This window comes from Pteronotus mesoamericanus, unplaced genomic scaffold, assembly GCF_021234165.1.
Source record: "Pteronotus mesoamericanus isolate MK-2021 breed Mesoamerican mustached bat unplaced genomic scaffold, CSHL_Meso_final scaffold_85, whole genome shotgun sequence".
Classification (NCBI taxonomy): domain Eukaryota; kingdom Metazoa; phylum Chordata; class Mammalia; order Chiroptera; family Mormoopidae; genus Pteronotus; species Pteronotus mesoamericanus.
Genome location: NW_026555329.1, coordinates 6,034,040 through 6,056,141, shown reverse-complemented (window position 1 = coordinate 6,056,141; position 22,102 = coordinate 6,034,040). Strand labels below are relative to the sequence as shown.

The 22,102-nt window shown below is 39.9% G+C and overlaps 1 protein-coding gene across 2 annotated transcripts in view; it reads left to right on the top strand.

Moving 5' to 3' along the window:
• Nucleotides 1-22,102, top strand: part of DNAH11 (dynein axonemal heavy chain 11) — a 251,134-nt gene that overhangs the window by 213,797 nt on the left and 15,235 nt on the right. For both annotated transcript variants that reach the window (XM_054564603.1, XM_054564601.1), the window contains exons 67-74: nt 659-823; nt 2,646-2,786; nt 6,118-6,288; nt 9,321-9,443; nt 11,447-11,640; nt 12,804-12,952; nt 13,804-13,931; nt 17,667-17,894. In XM_054564603.1, coding sequence (XP_054420578.1) covers nt 659-823; nt 2,646-2,786; nt 6,118-6,288; nt 9,321-9,443; nt 11,447-11,640; nt 12,804-12,952; nt 13,804-13,931; nt 17,667-17,894 — 1,299 coding nt within the window. The remainder of the gene's footprint in view (nt 1-658; nt 824-2,645; nt 2,787-6,117; nt 6,289-9,320; nt 9,444-11,446; nt 11,641-12,803; nt 12,953-13,803; nt 13,932-17,666; nt 17,895-22,102) is intronic.

The following is a 22,102-nucleotide window of genomic DNA, read 5'->3' as shown; positions in this document are numbered from 1 at the left end:
AATTTTCCTTGAGGGCAAGTTTTGTTAAGAGAACAGAAAATTCTTGACATACTTTAAGTGGTGGCTTTCCTCTGGATATATTTCAAAATCATTCCTTTTTCCCTGCCCAAAGTGGGAGTAGGTTTTTTTCTGATCTTCACTGTGAGAACCCAATCTACTCACAAAGGTACGGAGGACTCCCAGACACTGGGTCCCTAGAAGTTCTCAACACCCAGGCTTTGCCTCCAGCAAGTAGCCAATTGTTATTTAAATGTTCCCAATAGCTGTGATTGTCTGTCCTCACCCAGTCTCTAGTTTTCAGAGTGGCAGTTTGTTGTGTGACTTCAGTTCTCCAAAGGATGGAAGAAGAGTTTTGACGAGCTTTGTTTGTGTGTGTAAGGATGGAACTGATGACTTCCAACTCCTGTAGAATAGAGTTTTCCTGTAGGTTTATGATGTTAGATGATTTATGATAAATGTTCACACACCGGACCCTCGTGCGCAACTACATCTTAACATGCCTTCTGAAACTTCTTTAAAGGATTTTAAAAAATTATTACTGGTATGTTTTAATGTTGTGTTTTATGAGATACGGTTTCATGAAACTGATGATGAAGGAAACTCAAAACCATGAATTTAACCCCCATTCCTTAAACTTTTTTTTTCTGGTTTGTGTTAGTTGACTTTGACAAAGCACCAAAATGACTTTAAGATAGAGCTGCAGTACCTGGAGGACGACCTCCTCCGGCGCCTCTCTGCGGCAGAGGGGAGCTTTCTGGATGACACCAAACTGGTAGAGAGACTGGAGACCACAAAGGCGACCGCCGCAGAGATAGCGCATAAGGTAGGACCGGGCAAAGGCCACCGGGAGGGTTTGTGTCAGGGCTCTCTCTCTGTGAATACAGGCTTGGAAGAAAGTGTGACCGAATTTGGCGATTTCTCTAAGAGGACTGAGTTATTGTGGAACTCAGGTCATCCAATGAGCTGCCCTTAAAAATGGGCGGCACGGGGTTCAGAGTGGCGACTGGTGCTTCTGCGGATGCAACAACAATCAGATTAAACTCTGTCAGGTTGGAATTTGTTCTGTGTGACCATGTTGGAAGAAAACCGGGGCCTGCTGGCTAATACGGTCTAAAACCTAAAACAGCTTCGTTTAGCTCCTTGCTCTGGCAAACTGGCGTTGCCCATTCTCACCATGGGTTTCCTAGTCTGTTGCACATTTTAGAGAAGTACTTAGAGCAGAAGTTGCATTTGCAGGCTCTCAGCGCTGGAAGACTGAGGAAGAAATGGTCCCCTGCTGTCTCAAATACATTACTCACACTGGGAAAATGGTGTTTCCTCAAAAGCAAATAAGATTTCTCATTGAGTAAACTTCCTGCTGAACGTCCTACGTGTGTTCCAGTGTGCTGCATGCATGGCGGGCACTTTGCATGGTGGATTTTCACAAGTAACCATTAACCCTTAAAATTCCATTATTTCAGAATAAGAGGAAGTCTTATTTGCTTTCTGGAATATCCTCATTACTAAGTAGTATATCAATTACCCAGTGGAGGCTGTGTTACCACTCCCCCAATAGATTTGTCTTAATTTAAGCAAGGGAATGGAATCCCCAATTACTCTCTTTTTTACATAAAAGGAATTCTAGGTGACTCCTGAGATGGTAAAGATTAGAGTAATTAGGTAACTTAGATCTGAGCTTTCAAATTAACTTCTCATTATTTCTTAAAATGCCTCTTCCTATCTTCTTAAAATATTGTCATATGGGGACTTTCCTCTCTGCTCTACATTTTCCTTATTTCCTTTTATACACAAATCTGATGGATCAAGTCTGTTAAAACATTTGGGAAAATACTGCATCGTATAAAACTATGTGACTAGCAGTAGCCCCTGGTGGCGGGGTGGGATGGGTGGGGAGGGCAAAGGGGGAAAACTGCGACCCGCAGTAGTCCTAGATAACAGAAATACATGTTTGAACCTTCAATAAAAATGAGCATGTTGGTTGATAGTGGTTCCTTTTAATTATCTCTGTGAATGTACCCAGAGGCTAATACATAAAGACAAACTAAATGGAAATATATGAGCATATGGATGATCTGGTGCAAAGTCGAAATTAGACCGTCAGGAGAGTCTTCATGTAAAAGCTTTTCAGTAGTAAGCATGGCTATTAGATATATTATTGACCTTCGCTGCTTTTGTATACCTTGTTGACTAATAAAGTTATTGGCATTGAATTGACCCAGCAGACTTTTAAGAGCTATCCCTGGGAGGTGATCTAGCTGGGTTATTAACCCCTGAAAGAGAGGGGGGAAACCGAAAGGTGACATTACTCAGGATACATTTTGTAGCACCAAAAACGATCAGGTTTGTTTAATCTAATCATAAAATGGCTAGAGTTACATTCCTTCTCGCTGGAAACTCTTATAAAAAAGTATTTTAAAAATAAAAAAATTTAAAAAATTAAATTTTTATTTTAAATATTCTAACATTCATAATAAATATAAAATTAAAGTTGTTTTAAATATAAATTTGAACAGCTCAATAACATAGATACCATGTGTTATTTATTTTGATACTAATAATTTCTCATATCAGAAATGTCCCATCACTTGGATAAGTATAGAGAATAGGACTGGTTAGGATACTAATGTGATTTGATTCCGCCACAGGTGATAGAAGCTAAAGAAAATGAAAAGAAAATCAACGAGGCCCGAGAATGTTACAGACCAGTGGCAGCGAGAGCATCTCTTCTTTATTTTGTTATTAATGACCTCAGAAAAATCAACCCCATCTATCAATTCTCTTTGAAGGTAATGCTGTATAGACTACAAAAAAAAATATTGTACTTCAGGAGTTCAACTTGTTTCTGGAAGCTTAGAATTTATTTTTAAGTAATTAGTGAACCCAGAAAGGAGTCATGAGGATCTAGCTAGCAAAAATAAAAATACCAAAACATCCTCATTCTCTTAACTTTCATTTATAATTTTCAATTTGAAGTAATTGAACTATGCAACATTATAATATATTTGGCTTTGTTCTAAAACAGAGTCTTGAGGAGTTTATTATATATTAATAAGGGAACTCTCCTTGAGGCTCCTATACTTTCTTTTTGAAACTGTAGGTGTCTTATGAAGAGATTTCCAGAGATTTTTGAAGATATTATTTTGGTGCTGAGGGAGAAAGAATGAGAACAACTATTCATTAAGCTACTAGTTACATACAAGATACCCTCATACTTTAGTTCATTCTTATGTCTGAAACCTCTCAATATAGTACATTATTTTATCCCTATTTAAAAGAAACAGGAACTAATACTTTCAGATTTTCAATAAATTGCCTAGGACTGCACATTTCATAATTAAAGAGCCAGGATTTGAACCTGTGATTTTAAAGCCTATGCTCTACTTTGCACCATTCTGCATCTGGGCAGGATTCATTCATTCTGTCAGTTAGTTTTTAAACAAATAGTTATTGGGGTCAGTCATCGTATGAGATGTTGTACGGGTCACTGCATATACAGTTTTTTTAAAAACAGATGTGAGTGAGGATATGGGGAGGTGGTCTGTGTGTGTGTGTGTGTGTGTGTGTGTGTGTGTGTGTGTAAAAGCAGCAAGTACAATGAGAGGGAATAATAGTAGGAATGGCGGGGCTCTTTTAACTGGGTGTTCAGGGAAGTCTTCTTAGAGGAAGTGACATTAGAGCTGATTCCTAAAGGATAAAGAAGATGTAGCCATGTAGAGAGTGTTTGGAGAACACAAGGATGTGTGAGGCAGGAAAGAACTGGGGATCCAGGTAGTGAATGAATCTGTGCGGCTAGAGAGTAATGAGTGAGAGAGACGATGGCAAACCAGAGCCGAGAGAGCCGAGAAGGTCTAGATCACCTGAGTCCTCCTAGGCTGTGTTGGGGATTTTGGATTCCAGCGTGGGTGCAAAGAGAAGCCATTGAAAGGTTTTAGGCAGATGACTTATATGACAAAAGACTCAGAAGTGAATAGACTTGTGATATGTTTTGAAGCTAGAATAATCAGCTCTTAGAGATGGATTGGATATAGGCAATAAAGAAGAGGAAAAGAGTCAGGAGTAACTAGCAGGTTCTAGTAGGATGGAATGGAGAAGCTGTGTGGTTGGATTTTAGAATAGTCACAGAGTATAAGGAGAATAATAAAACCAGTATTACTCAAACGCCAGAATGAAACTAAGGCATTATGAGAAAAGAAAACTACAGAGCAGCCCTCTTCATGAGCATTGTTGCAAAACTACTCAAGAAGGGATTGGTAAATTGAATCCAGCCACATATAAAAAACACAATATATTATGCCCAAGTGGAATTTGTGCCAGGAATGCAGGTTGATTAACCATTCAAAGATCATGCAATGTCATTCTTCATATTAATAGAATAAAAGAGAAAAACCGTAGGATCATTTCAATGGATGCAGACAGAGAAGCTGACAAATTTTAACACCTGGTTTGAAAAAGAAAAGAAAACAACTCTGAGCAACTAGGACCAGATAGTAACTTCTCAGTATAACAAAGGGCACCTACAAAAACCCACAGCTAACTGTGTAAACTCAATGTTGAAACATTCAGTGCTTTCCCCTAAGATCACAACAAGACAAGGATGCCTTCTCTTGACACTTCTATTCAACACTGCATGGGAGGTTATAGCCCATACAATAACAATAAAAGGCACAGAGATTTAAAAAGAAAGAAAACTTTTTTCCCCCCACCGATGACCTGATCTTGTAGGTAGAAAATCATAAGAAATCTACAAAAAAAAGAAAAGAAAAAAATCCTACTAAGAAGTGAGCTCTTAGCAAGATTGTAGAGTATAAAGTCAATATTGAAAAATCCATTGTATTTCTATATATGAGGAACAAGGAAAATAATAACTCAATACTATTTATAATAACTTTCAAAACCATGAAACTTTTAGGGATAATGTTAACAAAACAAATACAAGATCTGTATACTAAAAGCAATAAAACATTCTTGAGAAACATTTCAAAGGTAAGTAAATGGGAAGAGAGAGACCATGATTTTGGTTTAGAACACTCAATATTATTAGGATGTCACATCTCTTTAAATTGATTCAGTACAGTCTCAATCAAAATCCCAGAAGGCTTTTTTCTTTTTTTAGAAATTGGTAAGCTGATTCTAAAATTTGTGCAGAAATGCAAAGGATTTAAAGTAACTAAATAATTCTGAGAGAGAACAGCAAATATGGAAACTTTTCATATATTTCAAGACATAAAGACCTACACTAATTGACCTAAGGAAATATACATAAATTAATGGAACAGAATAGAGAGTCCAGAAATAGACCCACAAATGTATGGTCAGCTGACATTTCAGTGATGCCAAGACACTTCAATGAGGAAGAGATAATTTTTTTTACAACAAATGGTACTGAGACGACCGAATATCAACACAGAATAAAAAAACCTCAATCCTAATTTTTGTGCATCACACTACACACAAAATTAACTCAAAATGAATAAGCTAAACTATAAAATTTCTAGGGGAAAAAAGAGAAAAATCCTTGAGCTTTGGGTTAAGCAAAGATTTCTTAGGATACAATAGAAAGAAAAAAATTGATAAATGGAACCTTATCAAATTAAAAAATGAATGATCTTCTAAAGGCATTATTAAGAAAATGAAAAGGCAAGCCACAAACTCCTAAAAACTATCACCAATAAATACATATTTTTCTATAGAATTTGTATCAGAATATATAAAGAATGTATGCAGCTGAATAATAAGACAAATAACCCAATTTAAAAAAATAGATGAAAAATTTGAAGACATGTCATAAACTCCAACATATGAATTGCCCATAGACAAATTTTTAAAATGCTCAACAGTGATAAGAAATGCAAAGGAAATGGTGCAGGGTAGTTGGCTAGGAAGGAGATATGGGAAGATTTTATGGAATGATGGTAATAATAATAGTAATGGTAGCAAACATTTAACCTACCATGTTCCAGGAACGGTTCTAAGAGCTTATGTAATCCTCATAAAAATCCTGTCCTGTCATCTCTCCCTGTAGATAAAAGTTCCATTCTCTGTACCCCTGTGTGTCTGAGCCAGCTAGACACCCAGGCTCCAGTTTCTGCCCTTTAACAGTCACTTTGCACCGCCCAGGCTTTCAACGTGCTGTTCCACAGAGCTATCGAGCAGGCTGACAAGGTGGAGGATGCGCAGGGGCGCATCTCGGCGCTCATGGAGAGCATAACCCGCGCCGCCTTCCTCTACACCAGCCAGGCGCTGTTTGAGAAAGACAAGCTCACCTTCCTGTCCCAGATGGCTTTTCAGGTGAGCAACTCGGTTACTCGAAAGCATCCCCAGAACCGAAGTCACACATCTCTGTTTATTATGTACATTATTTCTGCAGAAGGGGAGCATAGGCACCTTTTTCTGGAAGCCTTTGCTGACAGGAGAGTTTGAGTTTCCCAGTGGGAACCTGGGGGTTTGACAACCTGCCGGTCAGTCACGGGGCTTTGGTTTGGGTGGGTAGGCCCTTGAAGCCTTGAAGCTGTCACCCTGAAGAAGAGAATGAGGAGACATTGACCCCACCTTCCCAGGTTCTGTACAGAACTTCTCAGATGCTTCTAAGGGAATTCTCTGAGATCAGAATTATGAATCTAGATGTGAGGGGTTCTAGGAACCGTTTAGAAAAATAATGAAAGAGTAAAAAAGGCTCCGGGCTTCACATTCCCACCTTCAGTGAGACCTGCTACACTTTACTCTTTGTGATATGGACTTCTGCAAAAGATTTTGTTTAAATAAAGTAACCATGGAAAAGAAGAAAACATTGAGAATCACATTCCTACATGAAATAAGCAGGTTGTCCTTTTATTAGTTCACTTACTGTATAACTTTTTTTTGTCGATCCAGATCTTAGTGATGTCTTCTTTATTTATGTCCTCTAAAACAGCTCACCCAAAGAAGGCATTTTATAAATACTTTCTGTTAATAATGATAAACTATTCATATTTTTAGTATTCATGTATTCCTTTTGGTTGTATGAAAACATGTGAAAAAATAAAAGAATTATGTGGGTGTAGGCATTTTATAATGTATGTCATAAACAGTAGCAAAGAATTATAAAACAAAATTGTTTGTATTAATTTTTTCCCAGTTTTATTGAGATGTAATCGGCATATAAATTGTATTAGTTCAAAATGGACAACGTAACGATTCAACATACGTATGTACTGGGTTGGTCCATTAAGTTTTTTCCATAACATATAGGGCACATTTTTTATTTTTACCAGAAACTTTATTGCTTTGGATATTTTGAGTATATCAGCCAACTCCCGCATGGTATAACGTTGATTGTTCTCAGTTAATGTCTTGATTTTCTTGCTATCAACTTCAACTGGTCTACCCAACCGTGGGGCATCATCCAGTGATAAATCTCTAGCATGAGACTTCACAAACCCCTTTGACGTGGTCAGTCAGTCACAGCACCTTCTCCATACACTGCACAAATCTTTTTTTGCGTTTCAGTTGTGTTTTTACCTTCCTTGAAATAATAAAGCATAGTATGCCAAAAAATGTGTATTTTCTTCACTCTTCAATATTAAAATGGCTACATAAGAATTCACCAGTTTTGATAAGTTTTTTTTTAATGTGCGCTGATATGACAGCTGTCACAATACACTCTAACAAAATTTTTTTGAATGAAGTTAAAGACAACTAAGTGCTCCTAGAGCCATCGTATGGAAAAAAATCAAACAAACTTTTTGGCCAACCCAATATTACAAAATGATTGCCATAATAAATTAACATTTATCACCTTACATAGTTACAATTATTTTGTGATGAGAACTTTCAAATAACTTCCAAATATACAATACAGTATATTCACCATGCTGTACGTAGTCTTCTCAGCATTTACTAACACTATAACTTGAAGTTTATACCTTTTAACCGCTTTCACTCATTTTGCCCAATGCCCCCACATCCTGCATCTGGTAGCCACCAGTATGTTCTCTGTATTTGTAAGTTCACTGTTTTAGGTTCCACACATTTGAGAAATCATGCAGTATTTGTCTTTTCCCCTCTGACTTATTTCATTTAACTTAATACTCTCAGGGTCCATCCATGTTGTCACAAATGGCAGGATTTCCTTTTATGTGGCTGAATAATATTCCATTGTATCTATGTGCCATATCTTCTTTATTCCTTCACCCTTCAGTGGACACTTAAGACTGCTTCCACATCTTGGCTACTGCAAATAATGGCACAGTGGACATGGGTGTGCAGTGGCTTTTTGGGATAGTCATTTTATCTCCTTTGAATGTATATCCAGAAGTGGAATTGCTGAATCATATGGTAGTTCTCTTTATTATTTTTTGAGGAACTGCCATATTCTTTTCCATCGTGGTTGCACAAGTTTATATTCCCACCAACAGTGCAAAAGCATTGCCTTTTTTCCACATTTTCACCAGCGCTTGTCCTCTCTGGTATTTCTGCCAATAGCTATCCTAACAGGTGTGGGGTGATAGTCTCATTGTGGTTTTGATTTCCATTTTCCCTGATGATGAGTGATATTGAGCAGCTTATTATGTACCTGTTGGCCATTTGTAGGCCCACTTTGGAAAAAAAAAAAGTCTGCAGTTTTTCTGCCATTTTTTAATGATTGGTTTTTTGCTGAAATTTTTGTGTTTATACATATTGCTCATGAACAGTCATGGACCAGAAATGATAACACATGACATCCATACACAGGCATGCATATCTATTTAAAACTTCCCTTTGGAAGCCAAGGATAAATTATAATATACCTCAAATCCTGAAAATTCATGTTTATCAAAGCTTCATATGTATGTGGACAATTTGTTGTTTATTGAAAGAAATTAAACTGGAATAAGAATTAATTTTCCAGTAAAATAAACTATTTTCATGTATGTGACTACCCATATTGAATTTTGAAAATATCTAGAATTTTAAAATAGTCTATCACTCAAGCATTTTCTGTTTAATAACTCAGTCCATTGTTGTCTCAGGCTTTCTCCACTTGTATAACAAATTTTAAGACAAGTTTGATCTAATAGCAGAAGGCTAAATATGAAGGCATATTTCAAATATATTGATAATGGGCATAAAATTGGGATAAACCAGGCTTCATAACTGTTTGTTATTAGATTTCTGACCAAGGTTATAAGATCATGGGTGTAACTTACCTTTTATTTCAACTACAGAACATATATATTCCAGGAATTTTCAGAACACTTGATTCTGCCTAGTTAATCATATCTATTAAGCCATGACTACTTCCTTTTGTCATGATTTTGATGTATAAACCAAATGACTCTTTTCAATTTTTTTGTACTTTCAAGATTTTATTGAGAAAAAAAGAGATAGATCCCGTTGAATTGGATTTCCTGCTTCGATTCACAATCAAACACACTTACCTGAGTCCTGTCGACTTCCTAACCACTCAGTCATGGAGTGCAATTAAGGTATGTTAGGAACATAGTTTTTCAATTTCTCCATCTTATTTCAAACTCAGTTCTGTCAAATGTAGAAATACAGTTTTAAAAACTGTAGTGATATATGAGGTCTGTCCAGAAAAAGGCCAACCATTGTTGATATAACAAGAACAGTTTACACGACATCAATGTAACCTGGTGGCAAAAGAGAGTGGACTGGAATGCACATACATGAACAATGACTACTTCACTGTACTAGTCAGTGGGGAGAGTAGACGGCATTGAGTGAGCATGTGTGCTGTGTGGCCATCACATTCAAAATGACTGAGCAAGGAGAACAATGAGTCTGCCTCAGATTTTGTGTTAAGCTTGAACATTCCTCAGTGGAAACTATTCAGATGATTCAAAAGGCCGCATCTATGGCAGCTGCATTATGACAACATGCCTACTCATGCATCATGTCTGGTACAGAGTTTTTGGCAAAACATCAAATCAGCTGGGTGACTCAGCCCCCCTTCAGCCCAAATTTGGCACCTGTGACTTCTGGCTTTTCCCTAAAGTCACCTTTGGAAGGGAGATTGCATACTGTCCATGAGATTCAGGAAAATACAACAGGGCAGCTGATGGCGACTGAGAGAACTGTGTGAGGTCCCAAGGTGCCTACTTTGAAGGGGACTGAGGCATCCTTGTTTTATATACAATATTTCTTGTATCTTGTATCTTTTTCAATAAATGTCTCTTTTCCATAGTGCATGGCTGGATACTTTCTGGACACGCCTTTTAGCATTTCAGTTGTAGAAATATGCTATATAATGTAATGTTCTTTAATTGATCTTTATTACTAAATTGATGAATTTTTTGCTCTTTTAAAACATTTATTTTTCAATTATAGTTAGCACACAGTATTTGTTTCAGGTGTACAACTAAATTGATCAAAAGTAGAAGAACTTTTGACCTATTTAATGGGCAGAAAAGTTGTTAATGAATATACATGGTGTTCAGGACCTTTGAAAAAAATCGAGGAATATAAATACCTATTTTTTAAGTTGGAATCTAGTTTATTTTATTATCAAATGCTTATTCTTAAGCTCTGGAATTCTTTAAAGATGCTCAGCATATGCTAACCTTTGCCCCACTCTTTTTCTAAGAAGGAACTATTTCCATGCATTGAAAATAACTGTTATCCCTTATTTTATAGTATATTTAGATTTCTATTTTTTAAAAATATAATTTTTAGCCCTGGCTGGTATGGATCAGTGGATTGAGCACTGGCCTGGAAACCGAAAGATTGCCAGTTTGATTCCCAGTCAGGGCATATTCCTGGATAGTGGGCCAGGTTCCCAGTGGGGTATGCGCCAGAGGCAACCACACATTGATGTGTCCCTCCCTTTCTTTCTCCTTCCCTTCTCCTCTGTCTAAAAATAAATAAATAAAATCATATATATATATAATTTTTAATTGGAATTTATTTAGAATTATAAATTCAATTTTGTATTGGTCAGGGCCTCAGCAAAAAACAGATGGTGCAATTCAAAAGGGGATTTTAAAAAAGTTTAACAAAGAGGAGATAATATTTTCATAGTATGGGAAGAAGAACAAGGGAATCAACATAAGGATGCAGATGGGAAAAGGAAGGAAAAGGAGCAGTTACTAAATGACTGAGAAGTGAAGTTTTGGGAGAGAGCCAGCCTGCAGGCTCTGTGGCGTTCGGTCGAGGAACATGCCAAACTGTGTCACAACAGGGGCAGAGCTGGGGAAGAAACACCCTGGCATCTGCCTTCCCCTGCCCTCCAGTCTCTTGCCATCGCCTCCTGTTGGACAAACCCAACCAAGCAAGAGAACCAGGGAACTTAGTCCAAGGGATTCTTTGAGATGCCCCTCTTGGCAGGGCAGGAAAGGGTGCCGAGTAACCTGGAGAGGAAATAAAGCCTGGCCCGCACCGCTTGTTTATACAGGATTCAATGCATTCACAAGTCTTTATCTCAAATGCTGGAGATAAATTATCCCTGTCTGTTTCCCCCATTCTATCACAGGCAATAGCCCTCATGGAAGAATTTCGAGGCATAGACCGAGATGTGGAAGGATCTGCCAAGCCGTGGAGGAAGTGGGTAGAATCCGAGTGTCCAGAAAAAGAAAAGTTGCCACAAGAATGGAAGAAGAAAAGTTTAATACAGAAGCTGATTATCTTGAGAGCGATGCGCCCCGACAGGATGACGTATGCCCTCAGGTGGGGCCGTCAGCCTCTCTGGAAATGCGAGTTACCTTGGAGGAAGCTTAGTCTTAGGGGCCAGGAGAATCTGCCAGAGGCATTTATAGTCCATGTTGAGAAGTGATTCTGCTGAAATGTCAGTATTACCCTCACTCCTGTTGTTAAAATTTGCTAAAGACCATTCAGGACATCCTTCCTGAAAAGCTTGCTTCTGAAATCAGCAGGGGACACAGGGAACCGATGGAAATATTCTGGGAAGAGAGATAGGTGTCAGCAGAGCTCCGAGGCCAGGAACATGCATTATCCGAGTGTTCATTTCCATCGTCTTTATTCTGTGGTGGCATTTTGGCTCCCGAGATTTTACGTGTCAAATCAAAATGAATTCCTTTCATGGAGACGCTCATAGTCCCATAACTTTGCGACCAGCGCAATTTAAAAGGAGAAAGCCCCTGTCTGCATTTTGGTTCAAGTGTCCCTTTCTCAGCCCCTTTGGCTTCCCAGTGGTAATATGCTGCTTAATTCAGACAAGTCATGTTCTAATTTGAGTTCACTAACTGAAGAGTTCGCAACTTCCTCCCCTAACGTGCCCCTCTTTCTTGAGTAGTGTTCACGTGCCTCAGTCTTTTTTCCCTTTGCTTTGTCTAGTTCAGCCAGTTTTCCCTTTGCAGCCGCCTTTGCTGAACCCTACTTCATGAGTTAATTCTGCTTAGTACAACTTACTCTCTGCTAAATCTGGTGCTGCTGAGTCCCTGCTTAATTGAGCTTCCCTGTGTTAGAAACACCCCAAAAGCATCTGTATATTCATGAGAAGCCCAGCAGGCTGGAAAATTGCACAGTGGCAAATCTAATGAACTGTTAATAAGTAACGGGGGATCTGGCTGGGGATTGGGGGGATACAAAGCCATAGGCAGGCAACCGATGGTACTGCAGGGGCCTCAGGAGGCCCTGCGTAATGAAATGTAGGCTGCCGATTTACAGAACTTCTACAGCAGAGAGGGATCTCACCAACACTGCTGTGTAAATCCAGAGGGATTCATCTTGTTCTAACAAAACGTCCCATGTAAAAAAAAAACGTGGTTTGCTTTCTTCCTGTGCCTGTGGTTTAAGCTGATCCAAGTTGTGACACGTTGCAGGGTCAAAAGCAAGCACTGATGGTGTCTTTTTGCATTGTTTTTTTATAGGAATTTCGTGGAGGAAAAACTGGGTGCGAAGTATGTGGAGCAGACCAGACTGGACTTAGTTAAAGCCTTTGAAGAAAGCAGCCCAGCCACGCCCGTGTTCTTCATTCTGTCCCCAGGGGTGGACGCCCTCAAAGACCTCGAGGCCCTCGGTGAGTGGCCAGGAGTCCGCTGGCCCGCCCCCCTGCCTTCCTCCCAAGGCCCGCCCACCCTTCCTTGCAGTTTACAGTTACCTTAGTTTCTTTTATTTTATTTTTTTTCATTTGTTAGAGATTGAGTGTATGGAAAATGTGAGACTAATAACACCGTACGGTCTGAAGAAATGTTCAAATGGCACATTCCTCTGGTTGGCATAATGCAAGTTCCTTTTATGCTGTTTTCCACCTTTTGACTATATGAGGGCCAGAGGGCAATTTTCTCCGTGCTCATGTAATCTTGTGCCCCCTGTGACTAAATAATGGTCATTAGAGCAGGTCTATTCGATTGTGCAAGGCCCTGTCGCTTTATGCTTTGGATTACTGTTCCCTGTGGCCGGCGCTGAGAACACCAGGTTAATAGAGCTGTGACCCGACTGTGCTCAATTCAAGTGCGGCCTCGCAAGGTGAGAGGCTCCTGCATTTTCCCAATGAGCCAATCCCTTCAAAAAACGATGTGATATCTACCACATGTTGCTCCTTTTTATGAGGGAAATGCTTTGCTACTCCTGCAAGAGTTTATAAAGCTCAGTAACAATGCTTGCCATCTATCAAAATGTCAAAAGCTTCATTACCACAAAACCAGAGGACCTGATTTTCCACCCGCCTCGCTAATGCTTGCTAGGAGGCAGCTGTGGAGAGCTCAAAACGCTGCTTGTTGAAACGACAGAGGTTTAGTTTGCATTGTGCAGGAAAGTGACCTAGAAGGGAGGGGTGCTGACCACAGATGGACATTGGACCACAAAGTTCCAGCCTTCTCACCTCTCCCTGCTTCATTTTCCCTCTCACCGTGTTGTATCATCCCTCAGGCAAAAGACTTGGGTTTACCATTGACTCAGGAAAGTTCCACAACGTGTCTTTAGGACAAGGTCAGGAGACAGTGGCCGAAATGGCACTGGAGAAGGCTTCCAAAGAAGGACACTGGGTCATACTCCAAGTGAGTATTACTTTTTCCTGAATGTCACCAAGTAAGAACACAGGGAGCGGCCCAGCCCATCCTTTCACACGATTTCTGGTGATTTGCAGAGTCTGAGGGGTTTTGTCAGCGTTAGTGACAGCTCCCAAGGTGATTAGGGGCCCTGCTGACTAGAACGGTTGGACGGTTATCATCTTTTGAGGGATTTTCTAGGCATTGTGCCTTAAAATTAAAGATACCCGAGCGAGCCCTGTCATTCTCCTGACTTAGAGAGGTCTGGAACCCTCCAACAGTCCTGGAGGACAAACAGGCTTGTATAGACGCCGTCATAATTTCTCTTATTTGCATTTTGCTTTACAGGTTATAGAGGACCTGCTATGCCTCTGCCCCTAACTAGTTGCATATCATTCTCTTTGTTTGTAAATTAAGAGAGTTAGGATAGACAACCCAATTGATCCCTTTTCAGGCTGGCATCGTCTGGGACCAGGTGTCCTCCACGTGGCTCCCTTGGCTGGGGGTTGCAGCCAGGACCCAGCAACCGATGGAGCCCAGCTCAGCTTTAAGGCGTCTGGGAGCGGTGCTGACGGACTCCTTCTCTAGGACGTGCCAGCTGTCCCAGCAGGTCTGGGCATGGCCAGTGGATTTGCTGCGCCCTGATCCCAAAGGTTCTCTTGCCTATGTCAGACTCTTTCCTAGGCAGTTGTCGGGGTGCATCATCTCAAACGATGCAAGGGTTGATGATGTCACTCCCATCATAAAGGTGTGACAAGGGAGCCTCAGAGGGGCCTGGAGAGCCTCAGGGCCACAGAGCGGGAAGGCGACAGAGCTGATCCTTGAGTCCAGGCTTGATGGGCAGCAAGTGACATTTTTCTGCTAGCGAGCCTATGCTGCCACCCTCATTCCAAGATAGGACACGGCCTTCTTAGGGTCTCCAGCACCTAAGGGGGATGCGTTGGGCATTTCTGCTTGAAATAAAATAAGCAGAGCGTAACCTTCCAGGAGGGCGCTGCCTGCTGCTTCGATGAGACCTCAGTGAGGTCACTTGGAATGCTGTGTTCCCGTCTGGGGCTCCCAGAGCCAGGCAGCTAACAGTGGACAGATGGTAATTTTCAGAGACAGCAGTTCTTACTTCAACAGTTGTGTAGATGCTGGGATCTTCCCAGAAAAGAAGGCATTCTTTGAGAGTTCTCAAGCCTCCAGCAGTTCAAACTGGCAAGAACCTAAGAGGGGTATAGTCATTCTCAAGAGAACATAGTATTCAAAGTAACATGTTCCTATTGTTTTCACATCTATGCAAAGCTACCAGTTGCCTCCAAAAATGAAAGTTAGAAGTTTCACCATTTAAAAAAATATCTCAAAAGATACTATTTTGTGAAGTATCTGCTTTGGGATATTTATTCTGGTCCTTTGATTTTGGTTCTTAGTGGTAAGCCAGTAACTTACAATGTAACTTGCTATTCCTCTCCACACATAAAATAATTGGAGAGTAGAGACTATCCCAGCTTTTGGTTGTCCCAGTTCCCGGAAGATTCTAGTACCTCTTTGCTTGACAGTTGAAAGAGAAGCAAGACTTTGAAGAAAGAGACCAACAAAATAGGAACCTATTATATTGTTTGTAATTTACATTAACTTAAATTATCAAGTTTAGGGATATGATTTGTATGCTCATATTAATACATTCTTAACCAAACTCTACAAATGATCAATTACTCTGATCAGATATAGTCCCTCCAGGGATATTCAGCTAGCATTTTATCAAAAGCCCACACTCTAGAGAAGACTATTACAAAGGCTCAGGCTGGCAGCTATCTTATCACAGATGGTTTGTGAATTAACATAATGGGTTTTAAAAATCATTTTTCATGCTCAAAACATGGGTGGTTTTCAATATATGTGGATTGACTAAAAATGTTGTGCATGCCTTGCTGCCCTTGGGCAAATGGGAACAAGGATCTTGCCAGTCCCAAAGCCAGTATCCTCAAGAATGGTCCCCGGGCTGGATCCCCAAGGGCACATGTTCAGCAGCGGCTTCCTTGAATGCTTTTCTGGCCCTTGACTCCAATGTCACGGCTTAGAATATGTTTACATTTGTTTCAAGTAAACCTTTCAAGGAAGGGAGTGTTGTAGTCCACAAGGTAGAGCATTAGGACATCCAGGGTTGGCAAACATAGGTTTTCAGTTGTAATACAGATAACACAACACCGAATAGTTAATAATACAAGGATTAACGCTCTGTGTTTCACAGACTCGCAACTGTACACCTACGTGTGCCCACCCCTGCATTTGAGCTGGCAAAACAAGTTTCTTTATTGTTTTTGGTCCTGCTTGCTTCTGTGAATGGCACAATTAGGACTGAGAAGTACTCTCATTATAAACTGCTAGTATGCATGTAGGGGAGGAAGCTTAGAGGGAGCCCTCACCGAGTGTGTAAGTTTGCTAGGGTTGCCATACCCAAGCATCACAGATTGGGTGGCTTAATCAACAAAAAGTTAATTTCTTATCATTCTGGAGGCTACAGGTTTGAGATCAAGGTGTCGGCAGGGCCGGTGTATTCTGAGGTCTCTCTCCCTGGTTTGTAGATGGTTGTCTTCTCCCTGCGTCTTCACATTGTCTTCCCTCTGTTTGTCTGTCCTAATCGCCTCCTCTTATAAGGACGCCAGCCATATTGGATTAAGGCCAACTCTAATGACTGTATTTAGCCTTACTGACCTCTTTAAGGACACCCTGGTCCAAAGATGGTCACATTCTGAGGCACTGAGGGTCAGGATTCCAACACATGAGTTTGGGGGGACACAATTCAGCCTGTGACACCTACCAATGTTCACTATTTGCCAAGCGGGGGGCGGGGGAGGGGGGGCAGAATAACCTAATACTATGAACAAATGAATCAGTGTAGGTCTTTCCACAACAGAATTGTTTCAAAGAAAGACCCCTGCATTCCTGTTCCCATCCCTGTTGCCTTTGCTCTCTGTATTTTGGTAGCTGTTACAATCATAAATGCTTTTCTTTGTTGGAAATGATGACATATCCCTGAGGGTGAAGTTTCGATCACTGTGTCGACTTCTCCAAAGCCAGGGAGCATGTGAGGTGTGGCCTCATACTTCTTTCCCAGCACCGAGCTGTGCTCTGCAGCTGCTGAGCATTAGAAGAGCAAGTCTGTGAATCATAAAATGGAAAATCCGAGTGGTGGTGGTGACATTTTTTTTCTTGCGTGATTTCTGACAGCTCTAGGATTTTAGAAAAATAACATGGTAAGATTATATAGAATATCTTAACAAAGATTGCTTACTTTCTTTTTTAGCTAGCCTTTCATCCCTCACATCTTTCTGAGCCTATATTCTGATGAGTAGGAGTTTGAGTAGAAGTTTACATCAGAAATAATGAAGTGGGTGATCTGGTATATATCTGGTCTTTAGTTTTTATACTTCATTAAACTAACCCATATAAGTCTCAGTAATTGAATTTGAACTGTAACAAAGAGTATCAGGCAACTCCATCTCAGAAGTGATGGGTGGGTGCTGGAAGTGGATAAGTGTGTAAGAAGGAGATTTGAGTTTACAAAGACAACCTGTGGTGAATTGGAGCACTTAGTGTTTGTTGTTCAATTCTATTTTGTTTTGCTCTCCTAACATGAAAATAAAAGACCATTTAAACTATGATTTTTTAACACATTGATGTATTGGAAAATGTTGTAATCCTATAATTTAAGTAATACACTTGGGTTTCACAGGAATTATAAATCATACTGTCTTTCAGAATGTCCATTTGGTAGCCAAGTGGCTGGGAACCTTAGAGAAACTCCTTGAAAGATTCAGCCAAGGAAGCCACAGAAACTACAGAGTTTTCATGAGTGCCGAGTCTGCACCTACACCAAGCGAACATATCATCCCTCAAGGACTCCTGGAAAATGCCATTAAGATCACCAATGAACTCCCCACAGGAATGCTGGCCAATTTACATGCTGCTCTCTACAACTTTGATCAGGTAAGAAAGTGAGAGGACCCTGGTCTGACACTAAAATCAGGGTGTTCTTGCAAGACTATGGAACCATCACCTGTCCAGGTACCTTGTGCAGAGGGATGAGGAAATCTTGATGTGTGTGCATGTGTGTACACCTGTGTGCATGCACACGCTTGCTTAACTTTTCTTCTAGTACCTTCTGGGCCAATACCAAACCCATGTGATGAAGGAATTATAATAATTAGCTACCTAAGAATATAGTTTTGCTGAATTCTCTTAATTACTTCATTAAATAATTGAGTAATTTGTAGTCTATATAAATATAGTAGACTATGTAAACAGAAGACCCTCAAAATATCTCGTTGAACCAATTATGTATTCGTAGTATGCTTTTTTGTGAACTGTGCTGGACATACATTTAGTTTTTTAAAAGATTTTATTTATTTATTTTTAGAGAAAGGGAGGGAGAAAGAGAAGGAGAGAAACATCAATGTGTGGTTACCTCATATGCGCCCCCAACCGGGGACCTGGCCCACAACCCAGGCATGTACACCAACTGAGAATTGAACGGGCGACCTTTCGGTTCGCAGGCCAGCAGTCAGTACACTGAGCCACACCAGCCAGGGCATATATTTGTTTTTTAATTGTCCCTCAGTTTATAATTTCTGCCTGTTTATGATATTCTCAAAGTAAGTACAAAATAAAAGTTTGATATTTTGAAATAGGATTTATTTAACTCCCTAAAACAATTGTCCTTATTTGTGAAAAGTGACCATTTCATGAACAAATATACTTTAGCCCAATTGTCCTTAAGTTTTTTTTTCTCTTTGGTAAGGGCCCCTCTGATAATCTGATAAAATTCTGGACACTCTCCCCAGGGAAAAACTGTGATGCATATAATCACAGGGATAAACAGATTCCCCCAAAACCTGTGAATGAATTCCTTGTCCAGCTAAAAACCACCAATTCTAGTTTATTTGTGAAAATATCAGTTCTTTTAGTTCCTATCTGGAAAACCACTTTTATTAACTGAAGTTCACATTTATTGGAAAGATTCTTAAGAACTTCATGGGGAATATTATTTCTTATCTAGTGAAAAAGATTAAGACTACATTTAATCATAAGTAGCAAAATCAATGGTAATCAAAATGATTCACTAAATGAATTTCCTATTCCATCAAACCTATTTTAGCCGAACCCAAACACAAAAATAGAACTTTCAAGAAAATACAAAAATTTTAAGGGTCTTTTATGAAAGCTGGTAAGTCATTATATTAGAAAACAAGGTGCGGATTTTATTCAGATTATGAAATTCATGGGAATCAGCCCGTGCTCCCTAGCTATCTGTGAATAGGTTCCTAGCACCCTTTTGTCAGTTAGAATTATGTTGGCTGCTTATGGAAGGAGTACAAAAAAAGCAGTGGCTTAAACAAGGTTAAAAAGTATTTCTGCCATATGGGATTTCTGAAAGTAGATCATTTAGGACTCATACATGTCAACACAAAGTTGTCAACAATCCAGTTTCTTCACTGTTTTACTATTCCATCATTTCTAGGGTGCGCTTACCATGGTCTCAGGTAGCTGTGAGAGCTGCTGCCCCCAAATCAATGTTCCCAAGAATGGGATGAAAGAAGGAACAAAGATGACAAAAGGGCTCAGCCCAAGTGGCTTAGTCTCTGTTGGGCATTGTCCCAGAAACCAAAAGGTCAAGGTTCAATTACTGGTCAGGGAACATGTCTGGATTGCATTTTGGTTCCTGGGGCACATGCAACTGGTCGATGCTTCTCACCCTCTCTCCCTCCTCCCTTCCCCTTAAATCAAAAGTAAAATAAAATATTTTTGAAAATTTTTTAAAGATTTTATTTATTTATTTTTAGACAGAGGGAAAAAGAGCGGGGGAGAGAGTGAAACATCAATGTGCAGTTACCTCACATGACCCCTACTGGGGACCTGCTCCACAACGCAGGCACGTGTCCTGACTGGGAATTGAACCAGTGACCCTCTGGTTTGCAGGCCAGTGCTCAATCCACTGAGCCACACCAGCCAGGGCCAAAATAAATTTTTTTTTTTAAGATGACAAAGGGAACATGTTTGCTTTCTTTTAAAGATGTTTCCTGCTAGTACACAATCCTTTTATCTCATTGTTCAAACTTTGCATTAACCTAGCTGCAAGAGAAGCTGGGAAAAGTAAATTTTTCCTGGGTAGCCATATACTCAGCTAAAAGTTGGTGAGTAGACATTTTAGGGCAAGCAATTAGTGTTCTATATGACAGACCAGACCACTTTCTTTCCCAAATCTCTTGAATCATCCTGGGTGTTCTGCGCTGCTGCTGTGGCTCTAGTCTGCAAGATACCCATTTGGTACTCATTTGGGTTAGGTGAATGAATCCCATTCACTCCTGTGACTGGGTATTCTTCTTAAATGGGTAAAGCACCGAAAGGATCTAGGCAACTTAACTGTTCTGTTTGGGTGTTTTTGTTTTTGCATTCTTTAATTTTCAAATCCAATTAAATCTGTATTTTTTAATCTTTCCCCAAAATTAGAATTTACCTCTAAACTTTGACACATATCTTCATATTGAACAAAGTTCATTATTAGTTCTTTATTACCCTCAGCATTGCAGAATGTATGTGTAAATACGATCATTAAGTGACCAAGATGTAAAGAACCATTTTTTTTGTAGGATCTTGTTTACATGCCTCTTTTAGCTCAGTTGCATCTGCCTCTTGAAGAAGAGTCATAAAGGAGTATTGTTTGGGCTCCTTTCATCCCCAGAGAACCAGATTTTTAAAGTAAGAATATAGAGTTCTGTTTCTGTAAGATTTGCAGCAAAAAACAAATTGTCATGTATGTAACAATGGCATCTGTGTGCATACAACACTTTTATGTGCTGATGCCTATTCTCTGTTCCCAGTGCTGCTTGTATACTTTCTGATATTTATTTGCCCATGACTTGCTTTATAAAAATATGACTGACCTGAAATGCAGAATATTATGGTAGACTCATACTTTTTCTTAGGAAAGCCTGATTTATATATTCTTCCAATGGCACAATGAAATGGACATTGGCTTGTGATATTTTTAGCAGTGAGGATAAAACTAAGTCAGTTATATGAAATATAGGTGGAATTAATGTACTTAGTTATATGGTTTCTCTTTCCTGCCTTCATAAGCTTGCCTTTTATTGATGTTTAGTTGTAGAAAAGTTATTTTTAAGGATTGGATATGTCCAAACCCCATAAGTTACCTAGAAATTGCCTAGTCACTTAGTTGGGCCTACACTGTATGTGGCCTGGCCAATCTTAGAACTATATTCGTTGGTTGGTAGCCCTGGACTCTGATGAAAGTGCTACAGAAAGAAATGAAAAAGCTCTTCTGGTCCTGCACCAGAGAACAATTCTGGTCTTGGTTTCAACTTTTACCAGAAGTCCCCTGGGAGATCAGCTCTGAGCTCCCACCCCAAAGATGCTAAGTAGCCCTATAGATGGCGCACGTTCTCGGATCCATTTTAAATGTTGACTGGCTGTACTTTGACATTTTAAAGGACAAGGCAGGAAAGTGCAGATCTAGCCTTACCTTCTTATCTGCTGTCGCCCAACCTCAGCTGAAGGTTTTTGACTTTTCTGTCTGCCTCACAGAACTCCACATCTGAAGACGGTACAGTAGTACCTTTAAGCCATAGATCAAATGGCAGTTTAGTTACCTTTGAATTTTATGGCTGTTGGGGCCATAACCTTATCAATAGAGCATACCAGGACTCTACTTTCCTTCTGAATTTTTAAAACAATTTTACAGATGTAGCCTATAGGGCATATATTTTTTTTAATCTTCCGTACACCAATCTACAGTCCCAACAATGAACTTGGCCTCTAGTTCATTGGAAGGAAACCATTTGTTGTGGTGGTTGTATTAGTTAATGGTCAGCACAAAATTGTAGTGATGCAAAGCAGGGGATTTCTCTCCCTGGCAGCCCTGTCCCATGAGATCCGCCACATGCCCAGGCTGACGGGTGCCTCCGCCAGAGCTAACGGTGGCTTCCATGATTGTCTAATCATTATTGTTTTTTCGCCCACAGGAAAAGGAAACGAGTGACAACCAGGGTAAAACTATTTCCTTTTAACTAAATGACTAAGTTAGACACATCACTTCTGCTCAAATTCTCTTGGCAGAAACGGTTCTGTTGCACATCTGGCTTCAAAGGTGGCCAGAAAATAGGCTTTTGATGGGTGGC